General features: G+C 31.4%; 1 protein-coding gene across 18 annotated transcripts in view; it reads left to right on the top strand.

The window, feature by feature from the left end:
• Positions 1-22,557, top strand: part of LOC6555877 (protein pangolin, isoforms A/H/I/S) — a 36,249-nt gene that overhangs the window by 5,640 nt on the left and 8,052 nt on the right. For 7 of the 18 annotated variants that reach the window (XM_026983410.1, XM_026983406.1, XM_026983408.1 and 4 more), the window contains 8 exons: positions 786-883; positions 3,441-3,549; positions 7,337-7,424; positions 7,478-7,558; positions 8,816-8,965; positions 16,546-16,738; positions 16,973-17,138; positions 22,033-22,102. In XM_026983410.1, the coding sequence (XP_026839211.1) occupies positions 786-883; positions 3,441-3,549; positions 7,337-7,424; positions 7,478-7,558; positions 8,816-8,965; positions 16,546-16,738; positions 16,973-17,138; positions 22,033-22,102 (955 nt within the window). Of the gene's footprint in view, positions 1-785; positions 884-3,440; positions 3,550-7,336; positions 7,425-7,477; positions 7,559-8,815; positions 8,966-12,251; positions 15,227-16,545; positions 16,739-16,972; positions 17,139-20,965; positions 21,120-22,032; positions 22,103-22,557 lie in introns of those variants that run through there. The other 11 variants (XR_003408201.1, XM_015153150.2, XM_026983401.1 and 8 more) reach the window with 8 other exon arrangements.

Here is a 22,557-nt window from a genome sequence, read left to right as displayed (position 1 = left end):
ATTATAAAACGGGATCAGTATTTAAATCGATCTGTGTACGTCTACATAAAAATCGACTTCTCAAAAATAATGAGAGATAGAGGGTTAAGAGTACCGTTTCTTGTTATGTCTAAACTGCTGAAGCATATTCCTTGCCGACCTAAAGAGCTTTGACCAAAAGTATATAACAGGTGGAAGAAAATATTTCTTACCCTATAAATTATATATATTGTAATCAGGATCACTAGCCGAGTCGATTTGGTTATGTTTAAATCCATATATATTTATCCATCAATATTTAAAAAAAATAAAGAAATGTCGTCCTTATTTTTTTAAAGGTTTTGCAATTCTTTTTGGAGTTATTATATATAGTGGTCCAATCTGGTCCTTGCGGAATGTTAGATTAAACTATTTTGCGTAGGCATGGACGAATAAAATGTGAAACAGTTGGTCAGACAGAAAGTCTAGGTCGACTATGCCGTTGATGCCGATTAAGAATACATACTATATTAAAAACTTGTGATAAACATTAATAAAAGGTAAAACTAAAACGTGAAATAATATTAGAAAATTTGTGAAATTTAAGAGCCTATAACTACAAAATTTTACGCTTAATAGAGAAACCAGAAAAACTCAGCTAATAAGAGTGCGAGAAAGAAATTTACTATACGATTATTACGTGCGTCATATAATGTCAACTCCAAAGTTCGCCTAATATATTTATTTTCTTATTTGACCACCAGCTTTGCGAGAAAACTAGTATAGTTAAAATAAAGCCTGTATAACAATTTCTTTGAACATTTCAGATAAGCTTGATACCCACGCTCCTAGTTTCAACATGGGATATTTAGTTTCTCCTTATTCGTATGCCAATGGTACTCCCAGTGGCTTACCGGTAACTATGGTAAGTACCTATTATTTTACATATTTTTAATATGTATGTATATATTTTTTCTGTATTATTTACAATGCCTTCTTGCGTTTAGCAAATATTATTCTGTTACACTTTTCTTTACTTTTGTATTTACTTTTAGGATTTCGCACTCACTAAATATTTCCAATCTTATCATTAAAAACGGAGTTTTATGTTATGTTATGGTTATGTTTTATAACCATATGTGTCTTTATACCTAAGCTTGAAACATTCAAAATTATTATCCAGTATTTTTATACCCGTTACTCGTAGAGTAACTGGTACAAGAAAGCGTATCCGACCCTACAATGTACATATCTGGCCATTTCCGTCTGTCTGTCCATATAACGGAACTATAAAAGGAAGAAAGTAAAATAGACGCAGGGAAAACAGGTCTTAGAAGATTCTTGGGCGGGGTAACGTTTTGTAACAAAATTGCGCTTCTTATAGACAACCAAATGGACACGGCCAAATCAAACAGGCAAGTGATTCTGATCAAGAATATATATACTTTAAAGGGGGGAACTCTTCTTTCTATCTGTTACATACATTTCAACGAATCTAGTATATCCTTTTACTTTAAGTAACGGGTGTATATATTTGGTGGTGGCTTTTATATACTCAAAAGCCTCTGGCTTATAGCTTGGTGGTTGTTCCTCTTGTTTTCTTTGATTTTGCCGTACTTCTCATTCTCATTATGCTATTGAAATATCTGCATTAATTGAAGTTATCATGCTTTTCAATGTTACGTATTTTTATAATCACATCAATGTGTAATGATTTAAGCTTTGTCATTATCTCTGTTATAGCTCTATTTTGTAATTCTGATCAATATACAAAAACAAACATGTAAAGTAATTGATAAATTAGTTCTACTAAATTGGCGCGACTCCCCACAAATAATTTATTTAGTGTTACAATGTTTGTTCTGATGCACAAATAAGAAAAAAGATCGGAAATCTGGGAAGAATAAAAACAAATATGTACCGTTCACATCTGTTTTATCGATGGGGGTAGAAACCCATATAGTGACGGTCGGCACGTTTCATATGCGTTTAGCAGCGGCGACATCAAAGAAATTTTCAGTTTCACTGAATTTTTTGCCGCTGTACTCATCGCAGCTTGTTATTATTATAGGTTGCGTGCTCCTTATTTGTTTCTTTTTTATTCGTCAACTCGTAATAGCATGGCTATTATCAGGAATCAATTGAAAGTCCACCTAAACAATATTAATACAAAAAATAGAGAATCCGGTGTGCATTTTTTGATATTATTTATTGATAAGTTTTTGTCTACCCCTGCAAAAGATATTTAAATGTAGTTTACAAATTTGTTCTGTAGTCAAGAAGACTTTTTTAAGGTATTGCCAAGCAGTCCGTCTCTTTAACAAAATTGCGAGCTTGCTTTTAACACTATGTAATTAAAACTTCTTTACACGATTTAATATATATCCAAGAAATTTTCTTATAATTTCTTGTATATCCTAAATCTATTATTGGAGCGTACTAATTAAACTGGAAGATTTAAGGTTATGTATAAACATTGAATGTGTAAATGTGTATGATAAAAATTATGTCAAAAGGATTTGCTGGCTAAGAACGTCAGTGTCTACTTTATAAATTAAAATATAAATTTCAAGTAAATTACGTCAGTGTCTACTTTATAAATTAAAATATAAATTTCAAGAAGGGTACCTGTTATTCTGTGCTCAAAACTTTGTATGTAAATGTAATATGATGTAAATTAAATTTGTATACCTGTTACTCGTAGATATACTAGATATACTACTCGTAGGTATACTACATTCGTTTAAAAGTATGTAACAGGTAGAAGAAAGCGTTTCCTACCATATAAAGTATATATATTTTCTTGATCAGGATCAATAGCGGAGTCGATGTCCGTCTGTCCGCATGAACGCCTCGGTCTCAGGAACTATAAAAGCTAGAACACACTTTAAAACAAAATTTTTGTTTTTTTTTTGTTTTCATTTAAAAAAAATTTGTTTGCCATTCCCACTCTCCCGCCACAAACTACCCAAAACTGTCAGTCCACATTATTGAAAATTTTTTTTACATTTTTGTTTGATTTTATTATTTTTTTAGGCTAGACTTCGAAATTTTCCCCTGAAACTCGTACACTTTAAACACTATAGACTAAAGAAACAATGTTCAACAACTTATAATTCGCAACCTCAAAAACTATTGCCTGGAAAAACTATAGTACAGGAGCCTAATTTCCAATTAATATACACGTGACATGTGACCATTTATTTCCCAAAATCTCCGTTAAAAATAAAATTTTAAAAAAAAATGCATATCAGAGCTTAAAACAAATCTAAAAGTTTAAAAATGTTGATGAATGGATAATGTCTAAACCCACTTTTTTCGACTTTGAGATCCTATTTCTCTGAATTCTTGTTTGATCATGATCATAATATTTGGGTACCATCGGTTCAATGATTGTTACAGTGTTTTTTTTTAATTTTTTGGATTCTTCAATTACACCACTCGTCTTGATATATTTGAAGTAATATGCTTGTGTATACTAGGCCAACAAAATTGGACTGCCTCCGTTTTTTTGTCACAATGCTGATCCGTTATCGACACCACCTCCAGCGCATTGCGGAATTCCTCCATATCAACTTGATCCTAAGATGGGTAAGTGCATAATAATTGCCATAATATAAATATAATAATAGCTTTAGGGGCAATCAGGCCATTGCAACTACGATAATTTGGTTATATTGATTTATAACAAAGTCCGGACTTATGTTGGTTCATATGTTGATCATAATTATCAGTTATATAATAACACTCGAAAAAATCCGAGAAAATGTTTTTTAAACTATTAGAAATCGTACGCTTGAAAATAATTGGTGTTTTTAATTATGGAAAATGTATCATTACGTTTGATTTCTTATTTATAGTCTATAAAAACAAATTGCAAAAAAACTACTAAAATCTTTAAAATATCATTTGCCTTATACCTTCTTGGACGAATGGGAGACAAATGGAATCCAACAACTTATACTTTTGAGTTTTATGTTTGCGGCTTGCCAATGCTTTTGTTCTTTTTTTCATAAAGTAACCCCACCAAATTATTGACTTTCTCACCCTAGTTATCATAAACGAAATTCATACAAATTATGAAGTAATAATTGCGTATGATGCGATTTCATTTGTACACATCGTTAATCCTATAGCAATGATTCTGCCAAATTTCCCTTGTGCGCTCTGAATAGAATTTGTGGTGGGTTGAAAGTGAACCCCATATAGGGCTGAGTTAGTTTGCCGATCAAATGGGAACCAGCGGCGTAAATAAAAGGCGTACACTTAAGAGGACCTATGGATTACGCGGCGTTATGGACTTTCACAATCATCAAGTAGTCATAATTGAATAATACAATAAAACTTGAACCAGGCATAAGATAGGGCAGAATCCATTACGGGTAAAGTAATTACGGACTGGACTGAGGAGGTTATGTGTGGCAGTGCAAGGAGGCACCAGAAGGAAGGAAAGAGAGAGGAGAGGAGGAGGAGGGGGAGGGGGAGGAGGAGGATGAGGAGGAGGAGTAGGAGGAGGAGGAGGAGGAGGAGGATGAGGAGGAGGAGAGGAGGAGGAGGAGGAGGAGGAGGAGGAGGAGGAGGAGGATTATTATTATTATTATTATTATTATTATTATTATTATTATTATTATTATTATTATTATTATTATTATTATTATTATTATTATTATTATTATTATTATTATTATTATTATTATTATTATTATTATTATTATTATTATTATAATTTTTATTATTAAGTGTTCTATAAAATTTGTTCTTCTTTTTCAACTCTTATTTTAAATATATATTTTATTATATATTTATATATAATATATATATATATAATATATATATATATATTTTTCAATATTATTAATAGGCTGTGGTTCACTGTACATAAGCGGTTAATTGCTGAACTAATAGAACAACACAAATAGGGGCGTTTTCCATTTTTAAGGAATACAGAGAGACCGCCCTCTGAGTGAAGTGGTTAAAAGAACTTTGCACATGACCTGAAACTACCCCCATTAAACCAAGGAAACCTTTATACAACTCAAACCTAATATAGAAAGCCTGTTTGGTATTGCCCGCTTTACATTTACCCAGAATCCACAGCAATAATATATAATTTAAGTTCTAAGTTCATTAGATCCAAAAATTTTATTTTATTGTTAAAAAATTTATTCACGGTTTCACAACCAAGCAGTGCTTTTTACAAAATCGGATAAAAGCTTATGGAGCAATTGTAAGAAACTCCAGATTATTTATTTAATACAGATTAGTTTGTAGATCGAAATGGATAAAAGTGCTTGTTAAACTAATTAAATTTAACAAAGCATTTTTAACTTTATAAGAAGACTCTTAATGTTACAGTAAAGGAATATACAATTTTTAACCACGAAGCTGGTTTGTTTTAATTTAATATAACAAATTCATAACCGAATGTACACGTATAATTCGTTCTACATTTTTTTAGTACCCGAGATCACAGCGTTAATACGATCAGACAGACAATCTTTCTCGACAGTCTGACATAGACAGATCGACTTGGCTAGTGATCTTGTAAGAAAATATGTGTACCTTAAAGGGTCGGAAATGTATCCTTCTATCTATCACATGCTCTTGAACCAATCTAGTATATCCTTTTACTTTAGAAATCACTAAAACTTATGATCCTGATTGCGTTTATATAAAATTACTTCACAGTTCCTTGTTGTTGTTATCTACTCCAAAACGGTAGTTCTGACAATCTTAGACGCCATGATTAATTTTTAAATCAAATTTCATGTATAATATGTCTGGAAATTAAGACTTAATTTTTAGTTCACAGTCGTTACCTAAGCCCATTATCAAAAAGGAAATAAGTACAGACTATATTTAGATTAAATATTTAAATATTAGTTCGTTTTGTAATAAATATAAATAAATTTGGAAAAATTTGCACATTGTTTTTAATCTTAAAAAAACAAGCGTTCTGCGGCTATAAGGTGCGAGGTGTAATTTCACGAAGTAATTTTGTTATTCTTTGTTTTACTTTATTCTTTCTTTCCCATTTCTGTCGATATACCAAAACATTTTCACCAGGCCCACTATAACGCAAACAATAATTGAATATTTTTTTTTGTTTCATTATTTCTGTAATTAATTTTATTCGATATTTCAAAATAATTTGTAAATTTCTCATTTGCGCTGGTGAATGGAATCTGATAGTTGTTTTCTGCTGATTACTCAACGTAACACACTAAAACCGTTTTTTTCTTTAGAAAACAGTTCTTGTTAGTTTTCGATCGAATTTTGAATTGAATATTTTACTAAAACATTTAAATTACAAATGAAAGTACGTAAACATTTTTTGTTTTCTGAATTATTTAATCATATTAAAATCCTTGAGTAAACTATTGACGTGCTTATTTATTTTTTTACTTTTACCTTTTAAGAAATGTACTATAATACCATAATATATATGACATTTTTTTTTATTGAAATGTCGGTTTTTCAAGATGTTGTATAGATTATTTTAAGTTAAAGTAAGCTTTTTTCAATATACGGCGTGATACAACAGTATTGGCACTTAGAGCTCAAAAAATGGTTTCCCTGTTGAAATTGATAGTAGTTCGCAAATCCCTTTTAAGGGTTGCGCGACAGACGAGAACAAATGTTAGGGGAGGACATTGCTAATAGGGCATGACCCTTTCAATGGGATATTGTAAGGGGAAAAACATAATGCTTAAAAACATGTTGCACAACCACATAATAATGACATTTTTTCTGTCGATAGATTAATTCATGCTTGCCGTCGTTTGCTATGGGACGCAGTACAGCCCGCGGGTGATTGCAGTAACCGTGTCGTCACCCTTCTTAGTTGTGATTCCTGCTGCAACGCGTAACAATTGAACTTGAAAACGACAACAATAGAACAAATTCTAGGGGCAAGAATAAGAGATAACAGTGTAGAATGAAAAAGAGAGGCCAACAAATTTTCAATTAAAATAAAAAGGCTTAGGATTGAATCTGAAATTGCCTAATAATCCTATATTTACACATCTACTTTACGGTTGATTAGAGAGAAATTTATTTTCTTTGCCCGCTGTACACATTTTTTTCGTGCTATTTTTCAAAGTTTTTTTGGGACAAGGGGTCTGCCGACAATGATTATCATTTTGAAAAGTTGTCCAATATTTTTTAATATCCTTCAAACAATGCTTTGGATTAAAATAACGCGTTACAAAATATAAATTAACAGAAATTACAAGATGGACTCTTAAGATCAATGTCCCATAGGACATAGCCTTTCATGAAAAGCTTAAAAATATAAAATTATTTCAATGTGTTTGAAAAAATGCTACATATATTTAAAAACTCGCTGCTTATAAATTAAAAAAAACTTATATTTCAGGATTAACTCGACCAGCGTTATACCCGTTTGCAGGAGGTCAATATCCTTACCCAATGCTGAGTTCAGATATGTCTCAAGTGGCATCATGGTATGTTTACTATAATGATCTTTAAGTTGTAATTAATATACATTTATTTTTAGGCACACTCCTTCCGTTTACTCTGCATCTAGTTTTAGAACTCCTTATCCCTCCTCATTACCGATAAATACTACAATTGCAAGGTAATATTTTGATTTTGGGACATTACAAGTATTTTAAGCCACCCATGCTTCTATGAATCGAAAAAAAAATAGCTTATACCCTTTTAATGCATGTTTATTATACCCCTAACTCGTAGAGTAAAAGGGTAAACTAGGTTCGTTGAAAAGTATGTAACAGGCAGAAGGAAACGTTTCCAACCATATAAAGTTTATATATTCTTGATCGGGATCAATCACCGAGTTGATCTGATCATGCCCGTCTGTCGGTCCGTCTGTCCTTATGAACGCCTCGATTCTCTAGAATGTTGAGAATTAAGTACGTAAGTTTGTTTCCAAATGTTGCCACGCCCAAAAACAGCCCATATTTGTCACTCCCACACTTTTGAAAAATGTTGTGATATTTTTTCACTTATGTATCTTGTAAGTTTCTATAGATTTGCCAAAAAACTTTTTGCACGCCCACTCCAACGCCCACAAACAGCACAAAATATTCAATAATATTAAAGTTTTTTCATTTAATTATTTTTTCCCCAATTTCTACTGATATTCCAGAAAATTTTGAAATTTCTCGTTTGTACGTTTGAGCAATGGGTATCTGATAGTCGGGGAACTCGACTATAACTTTCTATCTTGTTCTGATTTAACATGTACATATGTGACTTGTTATGAAAACGTTTTTGTTGTCCCGCTTAACTATGTGCACTTTTTTTTATAAATTTGAATAGCCATTTAAAAACTATGAATACCATTCTTATAACGAGTCAATATAGCCCCATGCATTCGTATTTTGTTTCCCAAAGAAACCAAATAGTAAATAATAATAGTAATAATAATATATAATAATAATTATATAAATATAAATAAATAATAAATGAATAATGGTTTCTGCTTACATAATTGCAAAAAAATGTTTAATAATTTTGTGGTGTCTTTAGGTCCAGATTCTTCATTTCAGACGTTTGGCTCACCACAGGCTGTAATTAAATACTGTACTTTGGGAGAAAAAGAGTATATTGCATTTATTAAATAGGGTAGTAAGAAGCATTTCCGACCCTATGAAGTTTATATTTTTAATGATAACTGATAAGGTCATTATACCCTTAAAATACATGACCCGGCAGACCAACTTACAGAATAATGGTTTTCCAACAATAATTTTGTTGGAATAAATTAAACAATTTTGTTATATTTCTGTGTGCGGTGGCTAAGTTGTCATTAAATCTCCAATTTTTAATGTTATATTTCCAAAGAATACAATTTTTTACACTTTATTTGCAGTGATTTTCCATTCCGTTTTTCACCTAGCCTTTTGCCTTCAGTACATGCCACATCGCACCACGTTATAAATGCTCATGCTGCTATTGTGGGGGTTAGCTCAAAACAAGAATGTGGTGTTCAGGACCCAACAACGAATAATAGATATCCAAGGTAAGCAAGTTACAAATATAAAAAAAATAAAAACGGATACCATAACGATAATTTTAATAATAAACTTTTAATATTTAACTGAGTGTTAGGCATTCCCATTTTACTCAGTTGAAATTTTATTTATTTATGCCGCTTTACAGTTTAATTTTGTGGGTGGGAATTTTACATCCGCCATCTTGAATTCACCAATGGCTTTTTTCAATGCATATACACACATAAGGTACGAATAGACAGACTTCTAACTATATATAAACTCTCTCATTGGTCCTCTCATGGATATAGCGCCTGCGCATTGAAGACCAACCCCTAAAATGAATTTTGAGTTTCATTTCCCCTTGACTTTAAAGTTCTTCATCATATTATTTCGAAAATTTACATAAACTCTTGGTGAATTAGCATATTTAAGTTATGTTTAAATGAGCAATTAATAATAATTTCCTTTAAAATGTATTACTTTAATTAAATTAGGCTATACATTTATTTTCCTTCTGAAAAAGAATGAACAGCTTCTCCCATACAAGTTACTTGGATTATATATTTACTAATTTACTAAATTTATTATTTGTGTTTTACATTATTTCAACGTTGTTTCCTTTATCTGAAAATGTTCAAACAATATACGTAAAACAAGAATGAAGTTATCTGAGTCAGCTTATAATCATTAGTTTTTGGCATTTAAACAGTGAATTGATATTCAAAACAATATTACATTTACTGTAACTATTACAGTCGAAATTGTTAAATAAAAGATAAAATGCAAATATTTAAACTGTTCAATCAAAAACCAAAAATTAGTTATACTCATTTTTATACCTGTACCGGTTAGAAGGGTATACTAGATTCGTTTTCGAGTCTATTAATTTATATATATTCTAAATCGGAGTATGCAGATTGTAGAGACGTAGATGCAGCACAAGTTAGTTTCAGAAGATTGACATGCCAACAAACTGCCAGGCCCAAATTTTTGGAAAATATTTTGATTTTATTATTTATTCTAGTGAATTTCTATCGATAAAAAAACTTATTTATCACTGGCGCCCACTTACCGCCTAAAACTGTACATCAAATGGCGTAATATTGCAACGTATACACTTTTCAAAAATGCTTTGTTTTAGTTTCAGAGCTTGGTGCGCAAAAAATATAGAGCCGTAGTATTAAAAATGTGTTTTGAATGTCTCAACAGAACCATCTTGACCGAAACGTATGTGAAAACTCTGAAACTTACATAAGATTAATTTATTGGTCTTTCTGTGTGTGTCGCCTCGTATAATATCTTAACTTTAGACTTGGAGCTCTTAAGCTTAACCCCTCTTGTTTTACTACTTTTTAAAAATACGTTAGCTTATCACAGGTTCTAAACAGATTAAGCTTTGGAATGTGTTATATGTCCTTATAAACGGGGTTTTCAACGTATTTTGGCACGGATCCTTCACATAATTTACATACCATTTTAAAATTAGAAAATTTTAGTTATAATATCGTATTTTTTAGAAGTTTTGGAAGTTTTTTCAGAAACGGTCATAACAGATTCGCACCTCAGTTACCTTTATCTTATCTCGTAAACTTTCAAAATACATAACACAATATATATGACATATGCAACATTTTAATAGAGTCCTATTCGGATTTCAAACACTTCTATTTATACCTGTTACTCGTAGAGTAAAAGGGTATACTAGATTTGTTGAAATGTATGTAACATTTAACAAATAAATTATATTCTGGATCAAAAGCCAAGTCAATCTGCCTATGTCCGTCGGTCAGTTTTGAAATAATACTCAAGACTACGAAAATACAAGTAATGCAAGAAGTAAAATTGTATACTAGATTCGTTGAATAGTATGTAACAGGCATTTCCGATATAAAGTATATATATTCTTGATCAGGATCAATAGCCGAGTCGTTTGTCCGTATGAACGCCTCGTTCTCAGGAACTACAAAAGCTAGAATGTTAAGATTAAGCACGCAGCTTCCAGAGACTTAGACGCAGCGCTACGTCCCACTCTAAGGCCACAAACCGCACAAAACTGTCACGGCCACACTTTCGAAAAATGTTGTTAAATTTGTTCAGTTTTGTATATATATATGGTAAATCTATAGAAAGATTTGCAACAAAAACTTTTTGCCACGCCCATTCCAACGCCCACAAACCGCCTAAAACTGTCACGCCCACACTTTTGAAAAAAGTGATATTTTTTCATTTTTTTGTATGTCTTTCTATATTTTTTATATAATTTCTATAGATTTGCCAAAATATTTTTTGCCACGCCCGCTCTAACGCCCACAAATCGACAAAACTCTCTTCCCACACTTTTACAGCATTTTTAAGTTTCTTTTCATTTAATTATTTTTTTTCCCATTTTCTACCGATATTCCAGAAAATTTTAAAAATCTCGTTAGCACTTCCACTAGCTGAGTAACGGGTATCTGATAGTAGGGGAACTTGACTATAACATTATATCTTGTTTTATCCAATACCGAAAAGAAACTTTCTTCAAAACGCATTAACGAATATCTAGTTTAATCCTCTTTATCAAAAGCCTTAAATAACAATCGGAATTTAAGTACCACTTTTTTAATCGTTTTCAGTATATAAGTGCATAAATAAATGTTAAACTTATAACCTCGAATAAATAATTCACAGTAATAATATTTTCCATAAACCCAGAAATTCTAACTTCGATAACATTTAGTTATCACGATAGTAAGTTACTTTATACTGTGGTAAAAGTCTAGTACAATAATGTATTCCTAGATATGATTTTGACATGTTGCGCCATCTACATCTGAAGACACTCAAATGTTACATGTATTGTTTAATATATTGTCAGGTAAAGGTAATGTAACATGAATATGAAATTAATTAAAAAATTACTTTAAATCTTGACCAAGATAATTTAAATGATAGGGGAATCTATTTTGACAAATTCTTCATTTATGAACAGAGAGGAAGGGCCCACAATCTATTTGCTATTTGCAAGTAAAATATTTGTAAAAAAAATGTACATAATTATGCGATTTTACATGGAAAAGTACATGCGCTTCAGTAAAAGTTTACATAACACAGAAGTTTTTTTATTGATCTAGATTTAACCATTTTATTTTTTCTTTGGATTATTAAATAGTAATTTTAATAAAAATGTGTTCATTTTAATTGAAAACTCTTTACAAAGAACGTATCAAAGTGTATGCGCAATGGTTCTCACGCATTTATTTCCTTTGGATCCGATGTCTCGTCCTTGTCTCTCTCTTGTTCGTTAAGACTTCGTACACTTTTATCGTTAAGTTTTATTTTTAAAGGCCGAAAGAGAGTAAATCAGACAATTGTTGTGGCAGTATATACAATTTTGCGAAAATTTATATAAGTGCACTATCTAAAGAGAAGCCTTGCCCACAAATAGTTGAAAAATATTCTGAAATAAAAACAACAAATGAAAACATAAAATTAAAAACAATCTTTATTCGTTTTGTCCATTAGAGAATGACTACAATAATATACCAAAATATATGTTAAATAAAAGTGTTAAAAAATTTGTGTCAACTTCTGTTTTCATACTTACTATAATAATAACATAGTACTTATTGATTTAGTAATATAAGGTAAAAGTACAGTTAAATATGTCCAAAAAAATGGAGACAGTATTTAAAGCAAATATGGACCATATTACTAGTGAACTAAATAAGTAAAATAAATTTTATTAAATGAAAATAATGAAAAAATAAAGCAAAACAAAACAAAATATTTATATGGCCTTGCATTGTAACTGGCGGCAACAGGGCAACGTTAATTAACGCAGTGATTTACATACAATTAAATAAAAACAAATAAATGCTAGTTATGACCTAACATATAGAAACTCACATAAAAATAACTGGATTATCAAAGAAATATTACGTTGTCAAAATCTCTCTAATAGTGCAAGAAATTATTATAAGCATCGAACCCTTTATAAAAAGAAAGAATGTTGTACAATGTGGGCTTTAAAAAGTCGTAACTTAATTAAATTGTAGTCATCAAGACTACTAAGATTATGAAAGTTAACAGAAGTATTTAAAATATAGACAAATTAAAGCGAAATTCTTTCGAAATGGAATGTATCCAATAATTAATATACTTAAAGTATAAAAAAAGTTAACTAATGGTTGACACCCGACGGATTATAACAGTAGGTTACTACAAATACCTATAATGCCACACTGTGAAACATCTAATGGTGAATGGACTTTGAACTCAAACGAATTAAACAATTACCAGCAAAATAGGCGCAATGAGGAACTACAAAGGAAGAAAAGTCAATCCAAAGCCAATAAAAAATCGTCAATCAATTTGAAAACGGGACAGGGGACTGTTAGTGGGTTCAATGACCAATATACGCAAATTACTGACAACATAATAGAACAAAATAATTGCAATGATTTGGAAAACATCTTTATTGTACCATCAAGTAGTTCAGGCGGAATGGAGTCATCGTTATCCGAACTCCTTTTAATTCCGCCAAAAAAAATTTCTCATCCTTGGCAAACCGCAGAAGAAAAAGAAAGTTGGCAAAATGACAGTTTTCGCCAACGAAATGAAATGTTTTCTTGTATATATACAAATAGTATGCTAAATCAGCAACAATGCCCGCAGCAACAGCTTTTGGCCACACAACTTTTATATGCTCGGCTTCTTCGGTCTCAGCTAGCTGAACAGGAATCTCAGTCGAATAAATCAAAGATGGTTCATTATTCAGGATCGAAAAAGACCATGCTTCGGCAAAATGAGCTTCTATCAACCCCATCTTCGCAGGATAATAATAACAATATTAAGTTAATAAATGATATCGAAAACAGCTTAAGCTGTGTAGATCCCCATTTGTTTGATTTATCTAATGTTCACCAAAGTCAAAGAGCAGAACACAAAAATAAGCAAGAAGATAAAAATTGTTACTCACCAAACTTAAAATCGAACAAGGAAGCCATAGATGGGTACGACTTACAACACACATTTGATTTTATCAGAGAGCAAAAAAACGTATTCATCGACATTATAAAAAAACTCGAAAATCTCTCCGAGATCTCAGGTAAATTTAGGAAAAGGTTAAGTGTGCGTCAAGGTCACATTGATGTAAATTATGGCTCTGATTCAGCCCTTGAGGAAAGTGTAGGAAGGCAAATAGATGGAAATCGCAAGTCTATTGAAAGTTTATTGGAAGAGGTAAAACGATTGTATAATCAATGGAGCAGCGCTGAGCTCTATTATGTTCGCAGCTTACAACGCTTGGGACTAACATCAGAGGATGGAGGTGAATATACACATACACCAACACATACTATTATGGCATTGGCTGCTATAGCACTGTCTAATGAAAGTGGTATTTCCCTAGAGAAAACATCTACAGTGCACTCTAAGCTCCTGGATGTTGATAGCGAGTCCGATTTGTTTTTGACCTCAGCAAAACCTAAAACGTTGGTCGAAATAGAGGATATAATATTACAACTCGCATCATCTCTTAATATGCCTCAATCTAACGCTGCTAGTACCACTCCTGGGGCCTACAGTGATAGTGTTAAAAGCGATTGCGAAGAATCAGACTCAGCACCCACTTGCATTTGGCATTCGACAAGTCGAACCTTTCGCCGCAAAAATGAGGTAGAGCCTTGTAGCACTGCAGCTGAGATTATTTTAGAATATGCTTCACTGTCTTCGACTTCTAACTGTGACACCTCACGCTTGCTTACATCTGCATCAAATATTACAGATGTTACTGAAAATTATAATGTCACAACACAATTGCCTATTATGTTTAATTATAATCGAGAAAGTTCAGCTGTGTCAATTATTACCGATCCTTCCATTTTTCCTGAGTTTTCTACTGCACCTTCACCTCCGTCGACTAGTAGTAATAGTGGATGCTCTACTGGAATTTTCGGCATGAGTCAAAATCGAAGAAAACAAAGACTTGCAAAGCGCATTGAAACTTTGACTACAAATTCTTTTAAATCGGATGCAATAAGGGGACATGGTGACAAAGAAAGCACCAATCAGCTAAAAATATTGCCATCAATTACAGCATCGACAACTGAAAATGTTTCCCATTTAATTACTAAGACATTGTCTTCGCCTAATGTCTCTTTAAGAGCGCAGGAACATTCCATTACTAACTTTTTTAAGGAACGCATAAGCGCTTTACAGGCGAATACCGGATCAATGAAGTCTGAAATTTTTCCAATGCTAGATGCCCCATACGACTTAAGTGTTGGAAGCAAGACAAAACACATGTAATTTTATATCGCCTTACTTAGTTAAACATAAGAACTAAGAACATAAAAACCCCTTTATTTCTTTGTAAAGCTGTTGAAGTCGATGCTCACTCCCAAAATTACCTATTTTTTTAGTGGACTGATGATAATTGCAAGCAGCTTTTTGTTGCAAATTATCAAACAAATTTAGTACATTAAATAAATTTGTTACAAATTTTTAAAGGGTGTGCTTCGATTTCTAAAACATTATATAATATATTTTTTTCTGTTTATATGGAATTTTCATTGTGTAGACTTTTTATTTTTTCGACTATAATACTAATATGCTTATATTTAAAAGTATTTCATAATCACCGGTTTTTTTAAAAACTTAAGGTGAAGATACTATAAAGTAAGAAAATGGGACTCTACATTTTTGTAGTATTACCGGCCAAAACTGTCCCGCCTACAAAACAATTTTGGCACCTTAAACAATCCGAACACACTCGAAAAGTTTTCTAATGATACCCAGTACTCGTAAAACTAATTCGAGAATCCTAAAACAAGTGCGTAGGCGTAGGCGACGGCGCGATCTGTGAGACAGGGTGGCTTTGGAACATGACACTGTGTCCAAGGTTAATCGAAGGGCTCTCGTTCTTTTATTATATTTTGTGCTTAGACTTTAATATATTGTGTTTAGACATTAATGTGTGTATACGAGTTTTATACTAGTGTATGTTACTTATTATTATGTTATGGGGAGTTGTGGGTGTAAGAATGCATATGTTACTATATATATTTAATCAGGATCACTAGCCGAGTCAATATGGCCTGTCCGTATGAACGCCGAGTTCTTGGGAACTATAACGCTAATAAGTTAAGATTAAGCATGAAGGTTTATAGATGCAGACACCGACGCGGATCAAGTTTTTTTTTTAATACGATTTCCTAAAATCTAACATAAACAACTAACCCATTAAAACTAGAAACAACAATCTGCTTTAATTTTTTTTTCGTCTTCCAGTCGTTAGCAATAAATTTAACCGCTTAAAAGTTACGTTGCTAACGTGGGAACAATTGGCTACGCCCTCCTTTTAGCTGAGTAAAGGGTAACAGATTGTAGACAGATTGTAGAGTTTTAAAAGCATGTAACAATTTAGTAACTTATAACTTACATATGTTTTTGTGAACAAAAAGTTGAATAAAATGTTTAACAGACTAAAGTCAACCATGTCTTATTTACTACCAAGCAGCCCAATTTTTTATTACAAAATGAATTGAAAAGGCATTGCTTAGACTTATAACACACATGTCTAGGGTATAATGAATTGCAATCATAATTTTGTTTTGTCTTTTAGGAACCTGGAAACAAAAAACCCATCAAATACCCAATCAAATGACTCTAAGGACACTTCAAATGATAAAAAAAAACCCCATATTAAGAAACCATTAAATGCGTTCATGCTCTATATGAAGGAAATGCGTGCTAAAGTTGTTGCCGAATGTACACTAAAGGAATCCGCTGCTATTAATCAGATATTAGGACGACGGGTAAGAGAATTAGTACAAAAGTTTGTTTTGTATTTCTAAGAGCGACTTAGGTTAGATCCACATTCTTTCCTATTATAAAAGTTGTAGGCCTTGTAAAATTACCCCGTTCCAGAAGACGACAATTTTAATATATTAAAATCATAAAAAGGGTAGAAATTTACGATATTTAGATAAAGAATACAAAAATATCAATCGTACTTCTAATGGATTAACTTATTAATAATACTTTTGTAGTGGCACGAACTTTCCCGCGAAGAACAAAGCAAATATTACGAAAAAGCTCGACAAGAGCGCCAATTGCATATGGAATTGTATCCGGGGTGGAGCGCACGAGATAACTATGGTTACGTGTCAAAAAAGAAAAAGCGAAAAAAAGACAGATCGACAACGGATTCGGGAGGTACTGCACAAAATTTTCAAAATATTACTCCTCCCTTCTTTTTATTGCATTTCACTTTTGTATTATTTCATTTAATCACTAACATACAAAACGTATAGCACACATCTAACATAAACAACTAACCCATTAAAACTAGAAACAACAGTACATTAAAAATACGTCTTTGTAATTTGTGTACATACATGAAACGTAAAAATATTGTAAGGTTCACAACTAAAATGAGTACACAAATAGTTCTCCACTTTGAAGTTATAAACTTTGATTTGTAGAATTAAAGATAGCTTCGTTGTGTTTAATCATAGTTAGTCACTGTAAAATAGCTTGTAATCTTAAAATTCATAAAAATCGGCCTATTATTAATTTAATTTTATCTTCGTTTTTAGTTAAGTTTTGACGCAGTAAAAAATATCGGAAGTTTCTTGATTGTGAGTCTTACATCGCTAAAGAAATGTTTTTATACATCGCTTGTTAAACTGAAAATCTACTTTTTTTAATGTTTAAATTGAGTGATGGCTTAAAGGATTATAATATTATTCAATCAATATTAGGTTTTTAGTATGAAAAAAAATATATATAAGGACACAAACCACAAACACAATCAACAAATTACAAACAATTTAAAAAAAAATCATTGAAAATCTGTTTAACTAATGGATAGAGTTTATTTGGAAAATTCATTACCTAAAGAAAAACATTTTAAGTCTACGGCCGTTTTTTGTCTTCGCTTAACTTTGGTTTATTCCTTTTTTAATCAAGTCTTAGTTACTTTCTTAAGAAAATTTAATTAATGAAGAGAAAATGGTCCTCAGAAGCTCAGAGGATCAATTTTTAGAATTGGAATATTTACAAACATTTTTAATAATATTTAATTTAAATAGCGAACTACGAACAATTGGCTGTAAAATGGTGTAATTCTAAAACTAAAAATCAAGGCAATCATGAATTAAAATATTTTCCTATATGTTTTATTTATACCAATTTATTGCTAAATTATCAAGCAATCGATGGTAATCAAGCAATCTTTTTAAACTATGTTGGACATCTGAAATACAATTGGCGAAAGCATGCGCCCGAAACCGTAAAAAAGATCGATCAGTCCAAGCTTTTCACATATTGTAATGTTGTCCAATTGTTGACCGCATTATACACGAATTCATCACTTGGAGCTATCCATCTAAGCTAGCATTCGTGATGCACAAGTAAACTGTTGACAAAAGAGTCATATGACACAGTTAACATGCATATGTAAACTGTTGACAAGAGTATCATATGATGCAGTTATCATGTTAAACTAAATATAACATATATTATTTATTTATATAAAGCAAACTTGAGATCGCAATCTAAAAAACAAACTAACTTATATGATGCACAAGCATCAATGGTCTACAATTCGTATAACTTAAAACTATTTTGTAGTATACCTTGGGGTTTTTTTTATAACATTTTAATTTACATATTGTGTATAAATTGTGTTTTTCAAGAATTTTAGGATGTTTTCGCAGTTTTGTTGAGTGGTGTTAGCTAAGACGAAGTATATGGTTTTGGACGATAAAATATATAAATTCTGGCGTGGTAAGTAAATGACATGACATAAATGACATAGTAAATGACAAGTTTTTAGGATCTGGAATACTTATAGAGCGGTCTAAATGATATTGCTGAAATTAGAAATTACTTTATTTTTCTTGTTTTTTTTGGTTATGTCGTCGGGGGCTGAAAACGTTTTGTGGAAGTGTTTCGATGATTGTTAGGGCTGGGGAGCAAAGAGAATCACAACAGAAGGCGCATTACCCAGCAACAGCGACAGATTTCTGTCAGAAGTCTAATTTGATCAAAATCGGATAACTTTATCATATAGCTAGGAAGTCAAAAAATGACTAGCTAATTAATGGAAAAGACTACCGAGGAGTAGATTGTCAAGAATCCGGGCATCAAATTTCTGGAAAAAATTCCTTTGACTACAATTTTGTGCTACCTCTAGTTTGGAATATACATTTTTTAAAATATACAAATATTGTAAAATCTAGATTTTATAGGGTTGCCAATGTTTCCATGTTCCATAAATTAGACATAATCAAATCTGTGATTTGTTTAAAAAAATAAGAATTTGGGTTTGTTCTATATTTATCATTTTTTTTCTTCATTTTATATTTGGCTGCTCCTAAAAACCTTCTTTACATCAAAACTTCTGATTCTACTCTGTTAAAGTATATTGTCATTGAACAATACATATTGCTTGACTACTGTTAAAACGAACGTTGCTCACTGAGGTGCGTTGTTCTGACTGCAATCTGCTCTCTTATTTCTGACTCACTTGATTCAATATAGACATATTGAGACCAGACAGAAATTTAAACTGTTAAAAATTGGAATATACGGTCGAAAATACTTTTTTAAATATTTTAAATTGAGATATAAATTTGTTTAAGTATTTCATTTTATTTGTTATTTGTTAAAATTTTATTTGTTTAAAAGTTTGCGAACTATGTGCATAGTTGATTTTTTCTATATACAAAATTATTTCTTCGTCTTTCTAAATCTTTCTACTCTTAATTTTGGAGCATATGAATTTTTAAACGTATTTTAAATTGGGGTACAAGAGTACAGAATCACATAATAAGAGCTTCTCATACTTGTATATTGCAGAGAGTAAGGTACCATATTATAGGTACAAGGTTTATATCTAGGCATATGTATGTTCTACAGAAAGCTACATTTCATCTTAGTGAAACATGTGCCGTTGTTCATTTTGGTCGATGTTATCTGCCAAGAGCCTTCCCAATATTTTTGATTATCAGGTGTACTCTTGATATGAATATGCACGTGAATACTGTAATGTAGGGATCCTTTAAAAAAACATCTCAAGCTTGTGCTTTATAGCAGAGAATCGACCAGGCAGTATTTTCTGGTCATCTTATTATCGTAAGGATTTTGGCATTTCTGCTTAGATGACTTGTAACCTTCAGAGTGTTTATTGTTTCAACAAATACTTCAACTAATGCAAATCATTTAAATATAGCAAAAAAGTGGCTCATCACACCGAAGTCTCCGTAATCTTTTCGAATGAGCTCTTTTAATTTTAATTATATACTGTCTTTAATTATTTACATATATGTTACATTTCGAAAGGTACAGCAAGGGCTCATGTATGTATGTTTATGGGCTCTGTTTATCTAATGGTGGAGATGGTAATATCTTTGGACAAATGACTATAAAATTTTCTTAAAGTTAAACGAATTAGAGTTTAAGCTTTGGGATCCCTCCATTTTTTTGGCAGGTGATATAGATTAAGCTTAAAAAAACTCGGTTACAAACCTTAAGCCTTAAATTACTATTATAACAGAAACAAAGCGAACGTTTTTTTGATATGGGCTATAGAATAACAGGTATTTTTTTAACTCTTATAGTGTTACCTTTTTTTTTTTTAAACGCAAGCCAAAATACTTACACATGGAAAAATTGGATGTCAACATCGAAAGATATTTATTTATACACTTATTTTTATATTGACAAATGTTGTATTTCTTGATTTAGCTAACAATTTTGTTTTTTCGGATTTATCGATAAAAAAACCCCAAGTTTTTAGAGTCAGCTTTTTTTTTGCTACATTCTAAAAAACGAACTCAGTTTGGAGTGCGCATTCCAAATTATCTTAAAGTTATTAAAAAAAAATTTTGGGTTACTCGAGTACCGCGTTTAAATGGTGTTCAAAGTCCTGGTTAAATATATATGTACATATCAGCGTAGCAATTCGTATCAATACAACTTGAATACTGTTATTATATACTATTTTTCACGAAATATCGCGTTTATCCCACTCCCAGTGGCATGCCTTGGGGCGTGAGGAGCAAGCGAAGTATTACGAGTTGGCGCGAAGGGAGCGACAACTGCACATGCAAATGTATCCTGATTGGAGCTCTCGTACAAATGCCTCTCGTGGCAAAAAACGGAAGCGGAAGCAAGATACCAACGACGGAGGTTAGATACATTTTCTTAAACTAAGCTAAGAACTTCTATCAGTTTAAATGAGGCCAGATATGATTAATTAAATATTATCAAGGTCAAATATAAGAAAATTGATTTACTTTATTTATAAATGTAAAAAAATTAAAAACATTACTTATATATAAATGTATGAAAAATACATATACATATACGCCAGTAAGATCGGAATAAAATTCTGCAAAATTGTGTTAAAGCGATTGGCATAAAAAAAAATCAAAATTAAAAAAAAAATACACTAAATTTATAAATTATAAATATAGATCTACAACTTTTTTAACATATTCATTAACAAAATTTTAATTGCATGAAAAATTTAAACCATATTATCTAAAAGTAAGTCAATTGCATGAAGAAATCAGTACATTGAAATCAATACATTTCGAAGTAGCATATAAGTACTTGCATGAAATTATAATGTCTTATTTTGCAGTTGAATAATTTGTATATACCCGCCACTAGTATAGTAAACTATATCGTATTTTTTCGAATGTTTGAAAAAGTAAGTTCACTGGGTTTCCGATCGTGCCTTCTATATATATTATCTAAATCGGTCTTACCAGCTGCCCGTTTGCTTGTCTGTCCGTATTATTTTACAGGACCCTTAGAGCATGTTTTTTTCCAAGCTCACTTAACTGTTAATAACTGTTAAAAAAAATATACGAATATGGTGTTGCTTTAAATGTGCATAGCGGGTATTGATAAGTCGAGACAGTCGACTGTATGTTGTATCTGACAATATCGCAATAAATATTTTTTTATTTATTTTGTATAACATGTATATTTCCATTATCTTACTATCAACATATAACTAACAAAGCATTAACAATGTCTTCATTAATATGTATTTTATTAAATTTGTATATTACAATTGCCTTTATATCCATAGGTAATAATATGAAAAAATGCCGCGCCCGCTTCGGACTGGATCAACAGAATCAGTGGTGCAAACCGTGCAGGTATGTTTTACCTATATTTTTGTGTACATTACTTTACATATTATTGCAAATGGATTTACAAGATTCACGCAAGGAATTATAAAAAAAAAAAAATAAAATATGTAACTTACATATTAGTGATTAGGATAAACTACAATATTTTCAAAATTCGCGAGGCCTAAAGCATGATTACTTTGTAACCAGTGATGTTTAAAGGAATATTTTCAATTTGTTTTAATGTAATTCATGTGCTCTGACTTTTGATTGATAAATTCCCTTAGGCCGTAATCTATCGTAAAATACATTACCGTACCGTCGATAACGGGAACGGGTTTTTCAACTATCCAAGTCAAATTCAGAACATATTTTCATCTATTTTTAGATTAATTTCAATTTGATTTCTAATGGGGTGAAACGGTACATGACAAATAAATAAAAACGGTTAGAACATGAATTTTAGCCAAAAAATCATAAAT

This window comes from Drosophila erecta, unplaced genomic scaffold, assembly GCF_003286155.1.
Source record: "Drosophila erecta strain 14021-0224.00,06,07 unplaced genomic scaffold, DereRS2 tig00000294-arrow-arrow-pilon, whole genome shotgun sequence".
Taxonomy (NCBI): Eukaryota; Metazoa; Arthropoda; class Insecta; order Diptera; family Drosophilidae; genus Drosophila; species Drosophila erecta.
The sequence above is the reverse complement of the archived record's forward strand: the minus strand, read 5'-3'. Positions and strand labels throughout refer to the sequence as shown.